Source organism: Petromyzon marinus, chromosome 14 (genome assembly GCF_048934315.1).
Source record: "Petromyzon marinus isolate PM22_M1 ecotype Great Lakes invasive population chromosome 14, UKy_Petmar_22M1.pri1.0, whole genome shotgun sequence".
NCBI lineage: Eukaryota > Metazoa > Chordata > Hyperoartia > Petromyzontiformes > Petromyzontidae > Petromyzon > Petromyzon marinus.
This window is the reverse complement of record NC_133680.1, coordinates 6,303,675-6,327,068: the sequence shown is the minus strand read 5'-3', so window position 1 is coordinate 6,327,068 and position 23,394 is coordinate 6,303,675. Positions and strand designations below refer to the sequence as shown.

General features: G+C 41.4%; 1 protein-coding gene across 6 annotated transcripts in view; it reads left to right on the top strand.

Moving 5' to 3' along the window:
- Window positions 1-23,394, top strand: part of LOC116942379 (voltage-dependent calcium channel subunit alpha-2/delta-2-like) — a 155,735-nt gene that overhangs the window by 63,957 nt on the left and 68,384 nt on the right. For all 6 annotated transcript variants that reach the window (XM_032954204.2, XM_032954203.2, XM_032954205.2 and 3 more), the window contains exon 7: window positions 12,575-12,706. In XM_032954204.2, the coding sequence (XP_032810095.2) occupies window positions 12,575-12,706 (132 nt within the window). The remainder of the gene's footprint in view (window positions 1-12,574; window positions 12,707-23,394) is intronic.

Genomic DNA, 23,394 nt, shown 5'->3' with positions numbered 1-23,394 from the left:
CTACAGAAAAGCTACCCATACAGATGCTTACCTGAAACCGGATTCCCACCACCATCCATCCCAGAAGAATTCCCTCATCAAGACTCTGCACCATAGAGCCCAATGCATATCCGACCAGGAACACATAGCCAGTGAACTCAAGCATGTACACCAAGCTCTTAAGGCTAATGGTTACTCCGACTACACAATCCGCAAAGCTATCACTCCAACCATGAAGAAGGACCCTCTTGAGGAGCCTTTCAAATCCATCACTTTACCCTACATTGCAGGGATCACAAAAAAGATCTCCAAAATCTTGAATGAACACAAGATCCAGGTCCGATTCAACACATTACATAAAATCCGTGATCTGGTTCCGTCTGTAAAAGATGTGATTCTGGACATACAGTATCCTGGCGTCTACAAACTAAGTTGCCTCTGTGGTAGTAGTTACATTGGAGAAACCAAACGACATGTCTCAGACCGCATTCGTGAACACAAAGCAGACCTAAAACACGGTAGGACCAACCCCTCGGCCGTGGCAGATCACTGTTATAATTAGTATGCTCACAAGACATTGACTTCTCCAAGACAGAGGTTCTTTGCAAGCCATTTTTCTACCATGAGAGATTCGTTCATGAGGCTATCCACATATACAAACACAGAGACAATTTCAACGAGAAGATGGATTCTGGCTTAGCAATCATTGGAAGGATTTGATAAACCATTTCGGGTCTTATTGATTGTTCACGCTTATGGTGACTTTCAGACCGCATCCATAATTTTCGTCTCCCCCCTCTTTTCCGAACATAGTTGGACTCGTCCATCTGAACAAATTGTCAAATGCTCTCCGTGGTGCTAACGTTAAAAATAACAGCCACTTTTTTTCAAATGTTCTTGCTGTGGTTTTCACACCTGATGATGATTGCTTGTGTTGCAGTCGAAACGTCGTGAGAATTTTATTGTTTTATATTTTTATTATTTTATTGTTTCCCTTCTACCTGACTTTACCGAAAGAACCAAGAATATGAATCCCTGCAGTCACGAAAGCTTTAAATCAAAATTTATTTTCATTTTACCAGATAAGGCACACTAAGCTATAGAGCTCTTTTCAGAAGCGACCTGGCCACATATGATAGCCCAATTAAGTGGCTTATCACGTGGACATTTCTAGCAGCTAAATACTCGAAACGCATGTTGGTTCTAAATGTGGAGGGAAAAACTGGATAACCTGGAGAAAAATCCACATGACCACGGGGAAGAACATGCAAACTCCAGATATACAGGTGTCATGATCGGGATCAAACCCACAACCTCCTGTATACCAGGCTAGGCAGTCAACATCTCACCACCACGGCGTTTCCTCTATCAGAAGTCCTTACACCAGCAGTGGTTATTTTATTTATAATAATTGCCCACTTGTCTCGACGAGCAAGGCGATAACCGCTTCATCAGCAGCATTGTGGAGCTAAGGAGTGCCCTGAGACCTCTATCGAGTCTGGACAGGGGTCACTTGTCAACATCGTGCGACAAGGTCTGACGCTCACAACATCCACATCGGTGGTATGAGCAGGACATTGCAGGGCTGCACTTTTATATATACGTTAAATAATGGTCCTGACTGGGAAAGCAAATAATAAAAATAATTTGATATTTGTAAGGTGTATTTCATTTGTAGATCCCAATGCAAATATTGTTCAAGAAATTAACTGTTTCATGAATAACAAAATAATATGTATTACTTTATGTAATTGTGTGGTCTATTTCACTTTTTTATTACATCTTAATTTGTACATCTGGGAGTCAGTCTGTCAATCATAGTACTCATGGGTAAGTTTCATTGTACATGAGACCTTACACCACAGCCAAAAAAATATCTCCAAGTATATTTTCCATGCTATTATCATGGTATTTTAGGAATTTCATTACCTCGAGCGAACACGTGGTGGGTAGAAGAGTACTACACAAACAGTCAAACCAAAGTGATTTCTCACGCAAACAGCCACGGGGAGATGCGCATTGCCTCGAAGTGTAAATTTTACATTCCAAACCATCAAATCTTGACGTAAAGCTTTCATGACTGCAGGCATTCATATTCTTTGGGGTCTTTCGGTAAAGTCACGTAGAACAAAAAAAAATTAACAAAAAACTACGACGTTTCGATCGCAACACAAGCAATCGTCATCAGGAGGAATTGCTCGTGTTGCGATCGAAACGTCGTAGTGTTTTGTAAAAAAAAAAATTGTTCTACGTGACTTTACCAAAAGACCCAAATAATATGAATTCTAAACCACTGTTGACTTCCCACAACGTGGAATTCATTTGATTGAGCCTGGAGGAATTAATTCATTTGAGTTCACTCCTGACCGGAATTTGAACTTTCCTCCACCTGACGAGTGGCATATACTTGATATATGTAAATATCATCTTGCTGTCTCATTACCTTGAGCAAGTTTTAGATTTGATGAAGATTGGCATTAAATACGTTCACCACGTGTAAAAGTGTACTCTTTTCCATTACGCCATCATTTATTGGAGACAAAATGTTCGCTGATATCACTCTTTAAGATCGAGTTTTGTCTGTCAAAAAAGGACGTACATTACAAGACAAAGGGTGCACTGAATTGTCACTCAAGCCCTCAATCTATGTCCCGAAATTAAATCTTGATTTCTCTATCGCCCTCAAACGTATTGACTCGCATTGACGTACGCTGCTAACACGGATGAATGCCTAATGATTCCTGGATCCGTCAATATTGATAACCTTCGTAATGGTTCCGTGTCTCCATTGTTGTTTCAACATCTAAATGCCCGCAGAGAGCAGTTGAGGTGACGACATAGATTATTCGGGGATCTGGCAGTGACCTCATTTTCTGGCGCTCACACAGGCACCGCTAACGGGGCGGACATTTGTCTTGCGGTGGCTTTGTGCTGTGTGTGCATTGTGTCAAACACCGGCTTGTTTCTACAGCACTTGCTGCTATAAAACACACGTGTCATGTCCCGACCCTCGCTTTAACCCCCAGGTGTCCCCTGTGGCTTGGCTTTGTGTGATGGTGGGCCTGAGGTGCACGGCTGCTCACGCTGCTTTGTTACAGGCGGCAGTATATTATATTAGCTTTGACAAGGGCTGTAAGTCACGTGTAGTTTTCATTTTGTCATACAGTCGTCGCACAGCAAGAATACAGATTCTACGAGTCCATTTGAGGCTATCCGCGAGCGAGAGGCGTGAATGGGTTGTGCAGTAAATGACACGACAGCGAACAAGCATTTGTATTCCAAAATTGTATTGGTACCTTATTGGAATAAAGATAATGAAATGTTAGGCGAGGCTAATTATGTGCAGATTTCCACATACAAGATATCTAATTAAATATGCTCTAGTTTAGGCAGAATATATGTGTAGTTTTACATTCATATGAATCTGCATTTATTTTGGCATCATAATATATTACTATTGTAGAAAGAACTTTTCATTCAGATTTAACTCATGATGGCTTTTGGTCTTCACTTTTTTTAGTGTAAATTTTGATTCTTTTTTTTAAGCTAGCATTATCTTGGCAGTGCAAGCGTACAAACACACATTCATTGTGCATTTTACTATCCTGGTTACTGTAAAATACAATGCAGATACGCTAACCTGCAGGTAATTGATTTTCTAAATTACTGATTTATTGTACTTTGGGGTGGTGGGAGGGGGGTTTGTTGTTGTTGCTGCATAAACCACGTGTACCCACACACATATAGAGAGATTCCTGTTTTCTGTACGTGTTCTTACGTTAGGATTTTTTTTCCAAAAACGAATTTTCAGGTTTGTTGGTATGATTTTTTTCACAAATCTACTTCTAGGCAGAACGTTGTACTCTATTGTCATGGAATTGCTATCAATATATCAATACCGTCATTTAAATTGTGAAATATAGTTTACTAAGAGTAGATCATAATTATTCAGGATCCCAAAAAAACTGATTTGAAAAAAAAAATCGTGTTTCTGTTATATTTTGGTGTTTTCCGCTGTGGCTAAATTCTATGGCTGGGAAGTAAGACTATTGCGTGAACTGTCACGGGCATGTGAATCTGTCTGTAGTGGGGCGTGTGGGGACATGTCTCCTCGTCCAGTCTCGTTTCTGTTAACCCTTCTCGAACCTGTCACATCGCACCACTCTGTGAGAGTCCTGCAGGGATTTCCCTGTCTCTTCACATGACACTGATAGCACAGTTCGATTAAAATGAGTAAAACTAAACCTGAATATTAATCGGTGGTGAGATGTTAACTACCTCGCCTGGCACGCTGGAGGTCGTGGGTTCGATTCCGACCCTGACGCCTGCTGCTGTATATTTGGAGTTCGCATTTTCTCCCCGGGTCCTCCGGTTTCTCCCTCCACATTTCGAAAAATGCCTTTAGAGTATTGGGCTGATATACATTTCCACATGATATGCCACTAAGTTGAGCTATCATTGGTGGCTAAGTCACTTTGAAAAATAGCTATATAGCTCAGTGGACTTAACCCAGTAAAATAAGAAAAATATAGATTGTTTTAGTTTTTTTATGTTATTCCGGTACATTAGTTGCATTTGTAGAATGCAGCACAGAAAAAAATACGTGCAATACTACTTCGTGCCAAAGGTGCCACATTAATTTTATTTAGCATTGCCTCTGCCAATATTAACGTAAACGCATGCCCGGTATCATCAATGTCAAATACATGACATGTATTTTGCATGTGATAAGTGTAGCCTTGTAGATTATACACAAAGATACAAAGACACCCATGTCGCCATTATAGACTGTTCCGGCAAGTGATGTTTGCAAGCACCTTTGAATGGTGGCACTGCACAATGGAATGGAGTTCCCAGTGCTACCTTTGTCTCCCCAGTGCTGATATTTACACACCTTATCAAGTACTCATTTCAGGCTGAGTCAACCTCGGGGAGGCCCAGCACCCGTTAAGATCAGTCCCCACTGATCTTAACGGGTGCTGACGTTTGGCAACTCGAACCTTCAGCTCCCTCCACAGATTTTCTATGGGATTAAGGTCTGGAGACTGGCTAGGCCACTCCAGGACCTTAATGTGCTTCTTCTTGAGCCACTCCTTTGTTACCTTGGCCGTGTGTTTTGGGTCATTGTGATGCTGGAATACCCATCCACGACCCATTTTCAATGCCCTGGCTGAGGGAAGGAGGTTCTCACCCAAGATTTGACGGTACATGGCCCCGTCCATCGTCCCTTTGATGCGGTGAAGTTGTCCTGTCCCCTTAGCAGAAAAACACCCCCAAAGCATGTTTGAGTGTGGGGATGATGTTCTTGGGGTCATAGGCAGCATTCCTCCTCCTCCAAACACGGCGAGTTGAGTTGATGCCAAAGAGCTCCATTTTGGTCTCATCTGACCACAACACTTTCACCCAGTTGTCCTCTGAATCATTCAGATGTTCATTGGCAAACTTCAGACGGGCATGTATATGTGCTTTCTTGAGCAGGGGGACCTTGCGGGCGCTGCAGGATTTCAGTCCTTCACGGCGTAGTGTGTTACAAATTGTTTTCTTGGTGACTATGGTCCCAGCTGCCTTGAGATAATTGACAAGATCCTCCCGTGTAGTTCTGGGCTCATTCCTTACCGTTCGCATGGTCATTGCAACTCCACGAGGTGAGATCTTGCATGTAGCCCCAAGCCGAGGGAGATTGACAGTTCTTTTGTGTTTCTTCCATTTGCGAATTATTGCACCAACTGTTGTCACCTTCTCACCAAGCTGCTTGGCAATGGTCTTGTAGCCCATTCCAGCCTTGTGTAGGTCTACAATCTTGTCCTTGACATCCTTGGAGAGCTCTTTGGTCTTGGCCATGGTGGAGAGTTTGGAATCTGATTGATTGATTGCTTCTGTGGACAGGTGTCTTTTATACAGGTAAAAAGCTGAGATTAGGAGCACTCCCTTTAAGAGTGCGCTCCTAATCTCAGCTCGTTACCTGTATAAAAGACACCTGGGAGCCAGAAATCTTTCTAATTGAGAGGGGATCCAATACTTATTTCCCTCATTAAAATGCAAATCAATTTATAACATTTTTGACATGCGTTTTTCTGGATTTTGTTGTTGTTATTCTGTCTATCACTGTTCAAATAAACCTACCATTAAAATGATAGACTGATCATTTCTTTGTCAGTGGGCAAACGTACAAAATCAGCAGGGGATCAAATACTTTTTTCCCTCACTGTACGTGCACAAAGATGGGCATAGCACTTGCACACACACACACAGCGCTTTCCCTAATCACAGCCCTGCACATTTGCAGTGTAAACAAAAGTACTGTTCTTGTGTGCACTTAATGACTGCAGCACCAATGTGAAATGAAATTGGGGAAGCTTGCTCAAGCGTGCCGTCGCACGCCAGCCAACACGTATCATCATAATGACGCGCTTATCTCTTGACCCAGAGCCAGAGCAAAAGCAGTAAATCTATCATGTTGAAAATTCAGGTCATCGGGCTGAAATGAACCATTATTACCGGCTCATTATTGTCAGCTTTCTTCTTCACCCAGCCACCTTGAACCTTGCCATCGTACTATTGAATAAACGGCAAAATACATTTTTTCCCCTCCTCCAGTCTATTGCATTTAAAAGTCTGGAAAATGGAGTTTATGACCTATTGATTTGCTAACACAAACTCCGTGGAAGGTCACAAAAAAATGTGCAAGCTCTGTAACATGACTTTTTTTTTTAAAGGAGTGAAAGCTTAATATCAGGATCTTGAGCGCCATGTGAATAGACATAGTTGACGTGGAGGGGGGGAATTGGTTGGAGAGCGAACGGAGGTGATAATCTGTCATAAATACGAAGATGTAACACACAGAGTTACAACGTCTCTTTGTTGCTATAAAACTTCGGAATCACCTTCAGGCAAATCAATTGGTATGCAACCATTGTTCAGTGACCTCTATGCGGCCAAAACGTGCATCGGATCACTGCGCGACATACTTTGCAGTTAAGCCTAAATATCAGACAGCGACACAATTTATTCCGAGTGATATGAGGCCAATTTCACCACTTGCACAACTCCATCGCACGTGTTATTTATTCTTCCATGACCAGAGTGCGTGTGCTTGTTTTGTTAAATCGTTGATTAATCGTGCATTAAAACTGTTTGTCCCTGATTTGTATCGGGGTTTTTTTGTGTTTCGGTTGTCTTCCCCAACCATTGCTCGTTTCATAATAAAGGTTTTTGGGTTAGATCGCGTTTATTTATAAATGTGACGTCACCCTGCTGCTCTATATAAAACCGGGAGCAAGCGAGGGCTTTACCATTCTGGCGAATTGCCCGATGATGCTGGATGTATTTACCAGCGAAACGTCGTACTCAAACTGTAAATGTGGATTCACTCTTCAACACACCGGTGGGCTAAAGTAGTGAATTATTTGTCCTTTGTCAACGTGACACTTTTTTTGCTGATTGGCCGTGTCGGGTGGTGGAGGGTTACGACACATTTATAAATAAACGCGATCTAACCCAAAAACCTTTATTATGAATAATATTGGTCGCGAAAGCCTACGTGTTAAACATTGCTTGTTTGCCGAGTGTTTTTAATACGGCGCTGTAATCAACCATTTTTGGCATGCCTGGAGTTGTTTACAAACCTCTTTGAATTCATCGTCTGCACTCCCTGCCACTTTGCATGTGCCCACGCAATGTACTCTTTAAAGTATCAGCTCTTATTCCATTAGATATTAAAGCGCGTCACAAAATCATGTAAGGAAGTTATTCCTTTGTGCAAAATGCCTCAAACACAAATGCAGCCATGCCAATTAGCCCTCATTAATAAGAGCATGTAGCTTTTTATATATAGATATAGAGCACAAGCATTCTGTTTTAGAATCCACATTTCTGATGGGTCTCGAAGCACTCACACTAGCTGTGTTTGCTTCGCTAATTTTGAAAGTATTTTGTTAATTGAATAATGTTTTTTATAACCACCTTATGTTACCTAACAGTTAGTGAATGTGATGAATAGGTAAATTAACGACCATGAATACATTTGCATTTTGGGGGAAATACATCAGCGTCTCTATGTTTGGATTCTCGACATTCACATGTGAATATGTCACGTAATTTTCATTGCATTTGTCACATTTAAATAATTGTACCCCAAGTTTCACCATGAATATAGCTCACAGTAAAAAAAAAGTTAAACAATAGAGGCTGCTATGGAAAGAAGGTCAGCGTGTGAATTATAAGGAAATGAAATGAATGTTTAATGTGCAATTAGGTAAGAGTACTTGTCTTCCCCTAGCGCTCACTGGGCTAGTAGGTATGGACGATTAACTCCAATTACAGGCCTTGTCTTCCCATGTGATGCATTGCAAGATTCCATCCCAATATTAAATTCTTTTGCAGTTACCAGCAGGTTTTTTTATCCGTATTATTCTTTTTTATAGCCAAATGCGTCCCTCTGTCTGCAATTTTTTTGTTGACTGCCTCGTGTGTGCCTCCCTTTCCTGACAATTTGTCTGTCTGCCTCGCTGCCTTTCACTCCCTGCGTACCTATTGTCTGCCTGTCTACCTTGGACCCTGCTTCATATTTATCTTTGTGATCTAAAGCCTGGCTCCAGCTGCTGTGCGATTGTGTCTTCTCCGCCTCTTATCAACCACTTAACCTGCAATTCCCTGAACACGTAGACAATTAATTATGACGCAGGGGATTTTCATTGTGTGCACACGCGGGTTCTTTAAAAGCCATTTGTGTGCGTTTGATCCACTAGTGGTGTAGTGCCTGGAGACCTTTTGTTCCAATCCATTGACCCTAGTCCCAATAACATCATTATGAGGATCTCTCACCGATCCACTTGATCTGAATTGAGTACCCATTGAGATCCCAAACACTGGTCAAGAATAGAAATAATTTTGATTTAAAGCTTTCATGACTGCAGGGATTCATATTCTTGGTTCTTTCGGTAAAGTCACGTAGAAGGGAAACAATAAAATAAAATAAAAAAATATATAAAACAATAAAATTCTCACGATGTTTCGACTGCAACACAAGCGATCATCATCAGGTGTGAAAACCACAGCAAGAACATTTGAAAAAAGTGGCGGTTATTTTTAACGTTAGCACCACGGAGAGCGATTTGACAGTTTGTTCAGATGGACGAGTCCATTAATGTTCGGAAAAGAGGAGGGGGGGGACGAAAATAATGGATGCGGTCTGAAAGCCACCGTAAGCGTTGTATATGTGGATAGCCTCATGAACGAATCTCTCATGGTAGCCAGATGGCTGGCAAATAACCTATGTCTTGGAGAAGTCAATGTCATGTGAGCCTACTGAATTATAACAGTGATCTGCCACGGCCGAGGTGTTGGTCCTTCCGTGTTTTAGGTCTGCTTTTCTGTAGACAGAGTGGCTCATTGAACCATCAGGTCTCTTTTTTGTCAGGACATACAAAAAAGGTAGCTTGCCATCTTTTTCGACTTCCATGGTAAATCTGATGGCTGGGTGTATGGAATTTATGTGGTCGAAGAATTGGTCTAGAGCATTCGTGAACACAAAGCAGACCTAAGACACGGTAGGACCAACACCTCGGCCGTGGCAGATCACTGTTATAATTCAGTAGGCTCACATGACATTGACTTCTCGAAGACATAGGTTATTTGCAAGCCATCTGGCTACCATGAGAGATTCGTTCATGAGGCTATCCACATATACAAACACAGAGACAATTTCAACCGAGAACATGGATTCTGGCTTAGCAATCATTGGAAGGATTTTGATCAACCATTTCGGGTCTTAATTGATTGTTCACACTTATGGTGGCTTTCAGACCGCATCCATAATTTTCGTCTCCCCCCTCCTCTTTTCCGAACATAGATGGACTCGTCCATCTGAACAAATTGTCAAATCGCTCTCCGTGGTGCTAACTTAAAAAAAAACGCCACTTTTTTCAAATTTTCTTGCTGTGGTTTTCACGCCTGATGATGATTGCTTGTGTTGCAGTCGAAACGTCGTGAGAATTGTATTGTTTTATATTTTTATTGTTTTTTATTATTTTATCGTTTCCCTTCTCTGTGACTTTACCGAAAGAACCAAGAATAAGAATAGAAAGGTGATTGGGTGAAATGCTTTACAACTATTAAACATTTTTTTTACCATGTAAGGTCCACTGAGCTTAATAGATATTTTTTAAAAGCGACCTGGCGACAAATAATAGCTCAACGAAGTGGCTTATTATCACGTGGAAATTTGTAGCAGCCAAATCTTATATAAACGCTTGATTCTGAATGTGGAGGGAAAAACCGGAGGACGTGGAGAAAACTCCACGCGACCACGGGGAGAACATCCAATGTCCAAATATACAGGCGGCATCAGGGTCGAGATCGAACCCACAACCTCCTGTATATCAGACGAGGTAGTCAACATCTCGCCACCATAGCGCTCACTATAAGTGCAAAGTATGCCTTAACAATTGCAACCACTATTGTACGATATTTTAATATTTTAATTGAAAAAATGTAGTGAATATATATACTGGTAATGTAGTGCACTGTCGTCTAGTCATTGATGTACACCATGCACAAATTAAATAAGGTAATACGATCCAAGGTATAAAGCATTTTTTTTCATGGAAACAACATGCCTGTGAATGTCTTGGGTCCTGTCAGATTATTCACATGTATTTTATTTTGGGAAAAATCATCATGAAGGTATAATGCAGCTTTACCCTCCACCACCTGAAAAAGTCAATCAGATCAAGTTGCAACGTAGGAAAATATGCCATTTGATTTGGTGTTTCAACAAACTACTGATATGTTGAAAAGCGAGCAAAATGATGACAATTGTACATGACGTATATCGCTGTAGATTACTTCCAGCATGATCAGGTTTTAATAGAAAGCTCATCTCTGGCGTGAGGCTTGTATTTATTTTTTGTATCTTTAGACTTCCCCCGCCCCCTCCCCATGTTTATTCCACTTGTGCTATCGGCGTCATATCCTAAGACGAAGGCTCCATTTGAAACTCTAGAGAACGGGGCGTGGAAGCAGGCACAGTAGTAACCAGATATACATAAGCTCACCCCTTGGGAACAAGGCCCGGTATGCTTGTATCCATAGTGTGTTTGTACCATTATTATGTAAGGATGTGTTTCTTATATCAGAACTGTGCGTATAATGTGTGCGTATGTCCAGATCCTACTGTATCACATAGTACATATTAGACTGATATCCCTTCAAGCATTTTTTTCTATTCTTACATCGGGGGGGGGCGGGGGGGCACTTTTCCACACGTCATGCTAAAGAGAAATATTAAGTACATGACCATTAAAGTGGCATTCCTTTTTCATTCTCAGAACTAGGATTTAGCCAAAGTTTGTGCACAAGAAGGCATGTTTTTTTTTGCGCAGTCATTTATGACCAAGCTGAGGCCATCAACTCAGTGTAGTCACGGTGTCATTATTGCTGCCTTGGCGCTCTGACCTCTGAGCCACCCACCAAGCCACCTACAAAACTTGTATGTTTTTGAAACAGACAAACCACAAATTGATTTTGTTACGCAAATAACATTTACGAATCTTAAGTGAGCTGTGCAAGGTTCATTTGTCGGCGTTGTGTAATACTAATTATCTTTACAATGGATAAAATGTGGCATGCTGTCACGTAAAAAGTTGTTGTTTTTAATGTTCCACACATTTAAATGGACAAATGAGTGGATAGAATATATTTGCAGTTAGCACCTATGCTACTTCAGAGTGATATAAATGTAGTATCATGTATCTACGAAGGTCTACAGAGGTCCATTTGTGTTAAATAAGCACCCTTCACTGCAAGCGCCTGTTAGCTGTTAAAGTACTTGATATCAACTGTTTACTCAATAAGTTAATGTGGTAAATACAAACAATAAAAGGTCCAAAATATGTCGTGATGCATTTTAATTATAAAAAAATATATGAACGCTGCCGCCCTACATCAATGGGTTTTAATGCACGCTCAACTTTCACAATTTGTAGTTTGTGTTATTGTTATTCATCAATGTGTTTTTTTTTTCCTTCTTTTCAAAGCAATGTTAAGTTACCACACAGTGGGGTGTCTCCGTGTAAACCCAATGCTTCTTAATCAGTATTTACACACGTGTGCCCTGTGGCAGTTCTGACTGAGCCGTGTGTCGCCTGTAATTAGCGGCGGAAACAGCGAGGTTTTTTTTTTGCGATCGGTGTTTTTTGAAGTGGCGCTGTCGCCCTGCACAGCACGCTCCTGCCTAGATCCGCTTCTGCTCAGCCACAACTTTATCTCCGGCAGCATGGGGAGTGTCGGTTTGCCACCAGGACCACGCTTCAAATGGGGTGTTCAGAGAAGCACGCGAAGCGTTTCCAGACGGAAATGTACGTTCTGCAAAGAAGGGGGGGTGGGGGGGGGTAAACCATTTGCGGCTTGTAAGGAAGAACGTGTGACATTTGTGACGACCCCCTCCGAGTGATGCATGGAGGCAGTCGGCGGAGCAGCAAGGCATTCGATGCAACTGAAATCTCCATCAGCGGTGCCCCCCCCCCAGGGGAGGCCTCGACAACCTTGTCAGTGACCCATGGCCTGACGCATTCACATTTATTTTTTTTGTTTGCAGCCACGATCATTCTGAACGAGCTGAACTGGACGGCGGGGCTCGATGAGGTGTTCAAGCTGAACAAGGAAGAGGACCCCACTCTGCTGTGGCAGGTGTTTGGAAGTGCCACAGGTCTCACCAGATTTTATCCAGGTTGGTTTTTTTTTATCTTGATTCAATTTTTGGGGGGATTCTGTCAATATTCGTGGGTTTTTTTGCTGCCCGTTGTTGTTCAACTTGTGCTACCGGCATCACATCATGACATTAGGTACCCCTATGGAACTCTCGCAGAGCATTGCATGCATTTGTGAAAGAGAATGGCCCACAAAAGCATAATTTAAAGAGCTTGTTCTGAGATGTTTTACCTTTTGTAATCCTTTCTCATGCTAAATTATTATCCCATGGCAGTCATAATGGTATATATATCTAGAATTGAAGCTTTCGTGCCTGCAGAAAATACTACACTCATTGGTTCTTTCGGTAAAGTCACGTATGTAGAAATAAAATAAAAATTTAAATAAATCACAAACAAAAATAAAAAAATAAATCACGACGTTTCGATCGCAACACATATGTCACTTTACCGAAACAACCAATGAGTATAGTAATTTCTGCAGTCACGAAAGCTTCAATTCGAGATGAATCCACCTCTACGGGGAGGTTGTGCTTAGAATTCCTTTCGAAACATCTTTCCCTGTGTTGTCTTCTCTGCGTATGTATCTCTACGTGTTGTAATTTTGATTCGTTTTCGTTTACCGTGGTTGGTGTCTCCGTTTTCGTTTCCCCATTGTTTTCCACGATTTGTCGCCTGTTTTGGTCCTTCTCTCCGCCCCTTCCCTTCCCCCCACCTCTACAGCCCTTTCTTGTTCAGCAGTTCCACTGCTCTATCTTTCCACCTGATGACGATTGCTTGTGTTGCGATTGAAACGGCGTGATTTATTTTTATTTTATTTTATTTCTACATACGTACCGAAAGAATCAATGAGTATGGTATATACAGTAAAGCCTTGGATTGCGAGCGTAATTCGTTCCGGAAACGTGTTCGTAATCCAAAGCACTCGTATATCAAAGCACTCGTATATCAGTTGTGATCACGTGACTCTCGGCAGACAAAGCGTATACGGTACTACTCGTATTGCAAGACGTCGCTCGTTTGTCAAATTAATATTTAACATTTTTGCTCGTCTTGCAAAACACTCGCTACCCAAGTTACTCGCAATCCAAGGTTTTACTGTATATGTTATACTCCAAGTTGGAATCTAACGTTATTTTTTGGTGCAGTCATTGGTGATGTTAGACTGTCAAATCACTACATTTGATAGCTGTCGTAGAATGTAAGATGGCTACCTGTATATGAACCCAGGGCCTCATCGGTGTCGGTTGACATCCTGCTCTGACCTCTTAGCCACCCAACCACCTTGATTTAGTGCTTTATGTTTATGCTATGCTTCACTTATATGACACAAGCACAAGCAAGCACAGGATCAGCACAGGATTCTTAATTAGCAGTATGTGAGTTAGCCTAGAGTGGTTTGACCTGGTATGGACCTTCTGGTAGTCTGATTACTATGTCATAATATAAGCATTAAATGTTAGTGCTTCTAATTGGTGTTTCACGGTATGTAAAAATGTGGCAAATTACTCATCACATCTGTGGATTAATTGCCTGAGCGTACAACTAGTGTGTTTGATTAAAACTAGACCCTATTAGTAAGAAGGTGGCAATCTTGTGGGTTAATAGGCTGTCTGTATACCCGGTGATTCACCTTAATGCACCACGATAGCAAATTTGTACATGAATTAAAAAGTCACCGTATCCCTGCATCTTCGACCTTAACCGTGTTAAGGTCGTGACATCACCTGCTTAAAAAAATGCCTTGCATGCTAAATATAAAGGGTACACACAAAGAAGTGTAGCTGTTACATTGCACGTGGCCAAGACAAGTAACATTATATACAGGGTTTGTGGGAAGTAGCTTATTCAAGGTGACCTACTCAGTTTATGACCAAATCACCCTGAATGCACATGATCTCATCCGATCTTGGGAGTGAAGCAGGTTTGGTGCCTGACTCGTATTTGGATGGCAAACTGCATGCAAATTGCTGAGTGTGAGTTATGGAAGAGATAGCAGTGGAGCAAAGGATATTTTAATCTATCTGTATGGAGCTCGGAGTGTTTACCCCCAGCATATGTGTGGGGTTTTTTCAGATAATCCAGTTTCCCACTATGTACCAGATGCTCATAACATGGAACTGACCAAGCAAGCCAATGTGCGGCCCTCCTAAAAAAAACCCTCGAGTTTTTCCTGTCACAACAAGGGCCTTATTGCTTAAAGTGATGAATAAATAACTAGCATTCCAGTCGTTTATACTATTTCTATTGATGCTCAAAGTGCACAGTGCCTTGATTAAAAATATAAGGAATAAAAACCAATTGCCTTTGCACATGGGCACGGAACCCATTTGTGTGCGAGCTTGTGAGGCTCAGTAAGAAGGAAATTCATCTCAGTCAGCGCTTGGTATTTACGCTGTTGGGATAAAGCGTGTGATTTTTTTGTCTTCCTCTGCCATTATTTTCAGCATCAGAAACACCTGCGCGATGCGTCGCCCTCCGCGCAGCCCCCGAGCACGCATCTCGATGCGAGTCCCGGGGGTGGTGGGGGTGGGGGGGGCTCCGTTTGGGTCTCGCTGTCCGTAGGTGAAGCGCGTCGACACTTTGCGTGCGTGCGGCGCGCTCGAGTCAGAGCGTGACACCCGTCGTGTCACGGCGGGCAGAAAAAAAAGGGCGCCGGGTACCCTCGCAATTGAGCGGGGTGCGTCCAGCATCTCGCCACTGGGGCGGCTTTGACGGTCAATGCGTTCGTCATCAGGGGACTCGCAATGCCCGTTCTACGAGACGCTGACAACCGCTCACGACACGCTGGCCCGGGAAGGCGAAAGCATGGTGCACGCGCGCAAACAAACAAAAAAAAATCCCTTGCTCGGCACGTCTCTCGGCGAACATTTCTCTCGCTTCCAGAGCACTTTTCACCGTGATTGGTTGTGGACAGAGAGACTGTGAAAGTCTTCTCGGCGATGTCTGAACACCAGCTGACATACAACTCCTTCAGGACTACGCTAGGCGTGCGTAGTTTTTTAAATGGCATCGGTCTGCGTGTCAGTTGATATGTTTACACTGTCACGAACATGTTACATATAGCACATGTTTGACAATGGTTTGACTCGGCTCAAGAAAAAAAAATGATTGAGAGATTTCCTCTGAATGAGTCTCCACGGCAGCTCTTCTGTATTGAGTCCACAATGCCGAATGCCAGAGGGCCATTTGGTATTCCTTCGAACGCTGTTTCTCATCATTGAATGTGGTGACCCCGCGCGCAAATGGCAAAGGTGCCGTAGCCATAGCTGAGTGGCAAAAGGTGAGCATCATTGTCGAGAACTTGATTTGAGGTCTGGGTAAAGTGGTCACCTTTTGGCTCCGTCAGTGCAATGGGGCAGGCAGCAGTGTGACTGCAAATTTAGACAGTGCGGTGAATGCCCCTTGCTTGAGCTCAGGGAGCCACTTTGAGTTTTCGGTAATGCCAGCCACAGGGAACAAAGTCGTTATGATCACCATGGCAGAAGTAATAATCAGCTGCTATTTGGCTCGCAAAATGCAATTTCGTAGTTATGTAATGCGAGCTACTTTTTTTAGGCCACTTGACATTGTATGCAGCGTTTGCATTTAGCATGGCGGTATACATTTAGCAAGGATTTATACATATAGTTTCCTTTGGTATGTATGTGGTCTATTGAGTGTAGATGTGGTCTATTGAGTGTAGATGTGCTCCATTGTTGTGTATATGTGGTCTATTCAGTGTAACACGTAGGCTTTCGCGACCAATATTATTCATAATAAAGGTTTTTGGGTTAGATCGCGTTATTAATAAATGTGTCGTAACCCTCCACCACCCGACACGGCCAATCATAAAAAAGTGTCACGTTGACAAAAGACAAATAGTTCACTACTTTAGCCCACCGGTGTGTTGAAGAGTGAATCCACAACATTTACAGTTTGAATACGACGTTTCGCTGCTAATTACATCCATCATCATCGGGCAATTCGCCAGAATGGTAAAGCCCTCACTTGCTCCCGGTCTTAAATAGAGCAGCAGGGTGACGTCATCATTTAACTCATTTCAGGTCCAGTAATTATATAATCGATTGGTAATCAGTCAAGGGTTATGATTAGTAATGAGTTGTAGATTAGTAATTAGTTGTAATGTGTGTTATTGTGATTATATGCTACATTAGTAATCCGTTAATTAGTATGTGTTTCCCCTATAAGGAATTGTAATATGTATTATTTAATAATACGCTTCCTAACCGCACTAAGCCTATAGCTATCAAAACGATTAAACTTATTTCTGTTTCTCTCAATTTCAATGGATTCTCTAATTAGTCTTTGCCAGTAATAATTAGTTTTACACAACACTTCAACGTTATCAAAATCAATTGAGTGTCCTTGTTGACAAGCATGTTCTGCCACTGCCGACAGTTGTGTTTGAGACAGTTTAATATTTCTTTGGTGTTCTTTTAGTCTTATGCTGATGTTACATCTCATCTGTCCAATATAGCATCTGCCACATTAACAATTAATCCGATATACACCTTCAATAGATATACACTACTCAATAGACCACATATTCAGTGTATATGTGGTCTATTGAGTGTAGATGTGGACTATAGAGTGTATATGTGCTCTATTGTTGTGTATATTTGGTCTATTGAGTGTACATGTGGACTATAGAGTGTATATGTGCTCCATTGTTGTGTATATGTGGTGTATTATGATTGGTTTCATTTGTCTTCACATGAATTGTGACTTATCTAAAAATAGAAAATGGGTTTTAATCACACAACAATTTTATCCTAATCAAATCGCATTCGAAATGCCTGATTTTCCAAACATCTGTAAAATGCAATTTTTAAGATTTAAATTGTTTAACCTAGCAACATTAATGTTGAGTCAGTTAGGTCTTTATTTTTATTTAACCATTACAGGCAATGCACTTTAAACAGATTTGCAAATTGTCTAATTGCTTAAGGAATTGAAACCCTTCTGGAAGAAACTGCCATTACAAGAAATAATTTGCAATTAATGAGCTTTTTAATTACTGCCATTAGAACATCTACGACACTAAATCAAATGGAAAAATGGCTGCCACTGCCGGTAGCGCGTCTGAAGATTTCTAAAACAAACGAACACGGAGTGACAGGTTAGGGCAAATGTAAGGGCAAAGGAATAATTGTGAAAGGGCTGTTTGCAGGAACCCGATTGAGATCAGTTTTGCATGCTCCCAGAATGCACTTTTGCCTTGCCAGCGCTGGCAAATGGTGGGTCGCAAACTCATTTCAGGCTGCACTAACCGAGGAGAGACTCACTCGAGGGCGGACAGGCTAAGTAGGAAGCAATTACTATTTTTACGCGGAGGAATGGCAAAGTAGAGAACACTTTGCCTGTATTTATTTCCTTTGAATGTGTTCGTTTAAGCTGCCATGGTGTGATGGATGGCACACTGGACTTCCAGAGGTTGCCGGTTCCATCTCCTGGGCACGGTAGTTGAAACAAAGGTACAAACTTTTTTAATCTCGTACCGCCTCTATCCACGCAATTAACATTGAGCCATGGTGGCGAAATGTTAACTCGCCACGGTGGCGAGATGTTAACTACCTCGCCTGGTATGCAGGAGGTCGTGGATTCGATCGCAACCCTAATGTCTGTATATTTTGAGTTTGTATGTTCTCCCCATGATCGTGTGGATTTTTCTCCGGGTCCTCCGGTTTTTCCCGCACATTTATAAACATGCGCTGAGAGCATTTGGCTGCTATAAATTCCCACGTGATAAGCCACTTCGTTGAGCTATCATTTGTGGCGAGGTCGCTTCTGAAAAATAGCTATGATGCTCAATGGGCCTTACTTGGTAAAATTACATATAGTTGAAAAGTAAAACAAATCGCGTATTGTTTAATGGTCTGAATGTGTTTGCCACAGTTAGTCGATTGGCAGGTCGCACGTGGGAGGGTAAAGTGTGGTTATTCCCACGTCTTCTGATACGACTGGCAGGCATGCAAGAGGAGGCCAAATACCCTCTCATGGGGCCTTCCAAACCTCCCTCTCGAGGAAGCCCTTCCACCAGCAGTGGTGGTGTGAACAGGCAGTTGCAGGGCTGCTCCTAATGTGTTTGTTTAACACATTCTTATAGAGATGTCCATTTTTTTATGCCAAATTCCATTCGCAGTGTTGCCCGGGCGTGAGCTTAGGTTCATATCTCATTACAGATAGTATAGATAGCACGTGTCCATGAATAAGATGTGTAATACGCAGGGGAGCGATGTTTAACAAGGTAATTAGCACATTATAATGAATGTTGTATTATAAAAACAGACCATGTCAAGTCATTGCTCTGTAATTGTTACATTAGAGCACAGGTCTTCATGGTTTGCGAAATGTTTTGGCTGTAATGTAAAATAATATTGTTTGTGTCCAAGTGTTAATACGTTATAGGTAAAATTTTAATATAAAACTTTCGTGACTGCAGGGATTCATTTTCTTGGTTCTTTGGAATGTTTTGGCTGTAATGTTTCATTTTATTTTATTTTGTATTTTATTGTTTCATTTTTATTATTTTATTATTTCCCTTCTACGTGACTTTACCGAAAGAACCAAGAAGACTTTTGATTTAAAGCTTTCGTGACTGCAGGGATTTATATTCTTGGTTCTTTCGGTAAAGTCACGTAGAAGGGAAACAATCAAAATAAAAATACAAAATATATTGTTTTATATTTTTATTATTTAATTGTTTCCCTTCTACGTGACTTTACCGAAAGAACCAAGAATAACCAAGAAAACGTTATAGGTATTTTACTAATGGCCAGCATTTTGAAATGTGATAAACATTCCCTGATTTTTTTTTTATAAATCAATATTGAAGGGCCGATTATTCAATAATTCAACATTTGTTTCGCGTTATGCCAAAATTGCATGGAACTGGTGGTGATAGATTTATTATTTCATCAATATCGCATTCCAGATATCACAAAGGCAGCTTGATTGCTGTGTGGCCAGAGAGGGGCGATGGCTCCAGAAACAAACGCAATGTTGCAGCTGACAAGAATATCTGAGGCAATGTATTACTGAAGAAATTGTCCAGTGCTTGAATAAATAATATGTACAAAATGTATCAGCATATATTCTTTTTTTTGTTCCATTTAATCAATGTGAAGCTAATTGTATTCGAATTTTCACAAATAATCTGCTTCAAAAATGTTTTATAGCAATGCACAAATTTCAGCATGCATCACAAATATAAACTACATCGTAGCCGTTATATGAAAGGGTTTGTAATAGATGCTTTATATTTATTTGTCAACCGCAATTCATACGTTTGATAATTAATGGGGAATTGTAGTTACCATAATTACGAGTGTGACCATTTTTCAAAAGAGAAGCACCGTAAACGCCATAAAGAGAGAAAAAAAAACCTAATCCCAATCTTGGAGATTGCGAGCTTCTGTAACGATCTTTTGATGAGTCCTAACCACTGGCTCATTAAGTGAATAATAGCGACAGGCAGCAGCAGCAGCAGCAATAGAGAGAGAGAGAGCAAAGCGAGGGCGATGAGAGGCAGGGATAAAACATGGGGAGGAACGGAGTGTCGCGCGCGTGTGAGCGAGTTTCAACTTCACACAAAGTGCTGCTCCTGGGAGCGAGCATTGACCCCTACTGACATCATTTACGCTTCACGGTCACCTTTCCCGCTGTGACCAATGGAAGGGCACCTTAGATTAGCCCCCCACCCCGCCTCCACCACCACTCAGGAGGTCTCGGAGAAATAAAAGCTTTTTTTTTTAATTGTCAACTGTCGTGCGTGTGTTCGCATGACGAAATAAAGGGTAGGCTATCGGTGTTACCTGTGGCGTTCACTAATGATGAGCTTCTAAGCGGTAGACGAATTAGGTTAAGTGAGTTTAAATTGGCCACTGCCGCAATAAATGCTCGCAATGCCTACTGCCACGAAGCGTAATGAATGAGCAGGCCGAGTTTAAGCGGAATCTCCCCCACAGGAGTGGTTATTTGTTATTTCGCCCTCCACATTTAGAAACAAGCGTTTAGATTATTTTGCTGTTATGAATTCGCACATTGTGCTATATACTAGGGCTGAACGATTTGGGGAAAATATGTAATTGCGATTTTTCTGACAGATGTTGCGATTGCGATTTGATTTGCGATTACAAATGTTTAAGTCAAGCTTCAGTTCAATATTTACCTGCGTAATAGATTTCAAACATGTGATGGAGCATTACCACGTGATACCATCAAAATATGAACTGCTCTATATATTCTAATGCAAGGATGAGAACTTAAAAGATATGAATTGCTTCCAACATGTATTTATTCAAATGTTTTAGTTGAAATAGAACAATCAAACAAAACAATTGTTAAATTAAATCAAGAAAGTTATAATAGAAAATAAAACAATTAGAATAAGAAATAGGACTTTTAAAATCGCAAAAATTGCAGCCTTTGCTCATCGCATTGTTAAAAATTACGATTTCGATTTGAAATCGATTCATCGTTCAGCCATACTATACACCACTTGGATAAGATATCATGTGTGGCCATGTCACCTCTGAAATAGGGCTAATAGCTCAGTGGGCTTTAACTGGTAAATAATGTTTTTATTATTTTATTTCAATTCTACGTGACTTTACCGAAAGAACCAAAGAAAATGCTGCATGTTGTTTAAAAATCCCTTTTCTTGTTTCCGACCAGCAGTATACATGAGTACATCATAGTTGGTTGGACGGCAGGTCGCGTTCGGTAGGGTAATGTGTGGATACTCCCCCACCACATGTCTGGCCAGCATGCAACAAAAGCCAATTCCTCTTCAGAGAAGCCCTTGAGAGCTTCCTGTTCGTGACGGCCCTTGCTCCAACAATGGCTCCAGCAATAAATTGCAGAGCTGCAACTTTACCATTACAGTCATATTCAATTGATCGCTGAGGCTTTACGCTTGCATGTATGTTGCACTTCTTTTGCACCGTGCTTAGCCAACCATGCTAATTGGAGGTAGGTGCGGTGGAAGAACAAATGAAACAAAAAAACGTAAGTTCTAAGGAAATGTGTTAAATCTAGGTTTAAAAGTGCATGCCTCCAGTGGCTTCCTAATATCAGAAGGAAGAGCGTTCCAGATGGCCACAGAAGCGCATCTGAAAACGCGCGATGCGGTTGACCGTCTTTGTTCGATGGTTAGCCGAAAGCCACTGCGAGGATGAGCAGAGTTCGCCTGATGGTTTTATGATCCTTGACGAGATGAGTGAGGTATTGTGGTCCATGTGTAGCAAGCACTCTGTGTGTAATGAGTACGACCTATATGCTTGCATATATATAGTACAGTATTTATTTGTCTGTGAAAAGTGGCACTGAGTCTTTTTTTTCCGAAGGCTCCTGCATTCGTTAGCACTCACAGGTTCACACAGATGGGTTCGTTAGCTCATTATTTATTGCCTTTTCCTAACCACGTAGTATTTATTACAAGTGAACGTGATTTAACGACCATTGCCTCCAAATTGCTGGATTACGATTTGTAAAGCCGCAAGGTTAGAGGTGAATTTAAATGTGCCTGCACTCAGTATCGCAGGCAGTTTTATGTGCTAGCTGTGTGAGTTTGCTTGAGGGAATGGTGAAATAGTAGTTAGTGCGCTATGCTATGGCTCGGGGTGTATCTAGGCAACGATTAATCAATTATTGTTTGTTGTTCAATTTGTAAATAGTAATAATAGTAATCTTATACATTTATATTGGTATCATTATTATGGCGCAGAGGCTACGTTTTACGCGTGAATATAGTGTGCCATTGGGGAGCGATGTGGCAATGTGTCATCCCAAGTTAGTAAGGAATCAAATTTTGCTAATTTGGACCGACCATGATGCTAGCACGCAACCCATTCCATTTTGTGAGGAATGGGTTCATGTGACCCCTGCAGAGAGTTGTTGCCCCTTTTACCACAACATACAAAAACATGTTCGAAAATGAATTGCGACCCAACTGCGTGACAATTCATTGAATCACCAGAGGAGAGAAATGACCGCATCCCAAACTATAATCCTGATAAACATCGTTCGATTCATGGCCATACACACGGCTAACAGTTGTATAAACGTCTTATATGTATGGCGAACTTATTTCTCACCGTACGTAGCCAACCGTGCAGGGCTCGTATAATGTAGTTTTTTGCCTCGGTGTGTACCTGTTGCAATGTGCTTGCACGTCAGCCCCGGGCAGACAATGTCGGTCTGGCGGTGGAGCTCGTGCCGTGTGCAAACTTATTGTGCCACTGCCCCAGCCTATGTTAAATTGGTTGTGACTGCAAATTTCATAAGTGAATACAACTATGTACTGCATACGTAGCTGTTTTACAATGAAAATAGTGCCTTGGTTTTGTGAGTTTGGGAGCAAGGTGGGTTATTTGCGTGGTCAATAAACGGCTTCCAGTGTTTGTTTTGGGCCAGCTCGCCTTCGATGCCGCGCGCAACACGTCCTTTTACAACATCTGCATAGAAACACGATGCAATGCAAATGTTATACCACTTGTCTGGTTGTCGTTTTATTTGAATGAAAGCATACATTTTGATTTAAAGCTTTCGTGACTAATTCATATTCTTAGTTCTTTCGGTAAAGTCACGTTGAAGGGAAACAACCAAATAATAAAATATATATAAAACAATAAAAATTCTCACGACGTTTCGACCATAACACAAACGGTCGAAACGTCGTGAGAATTTTTATTGTTTTATATAT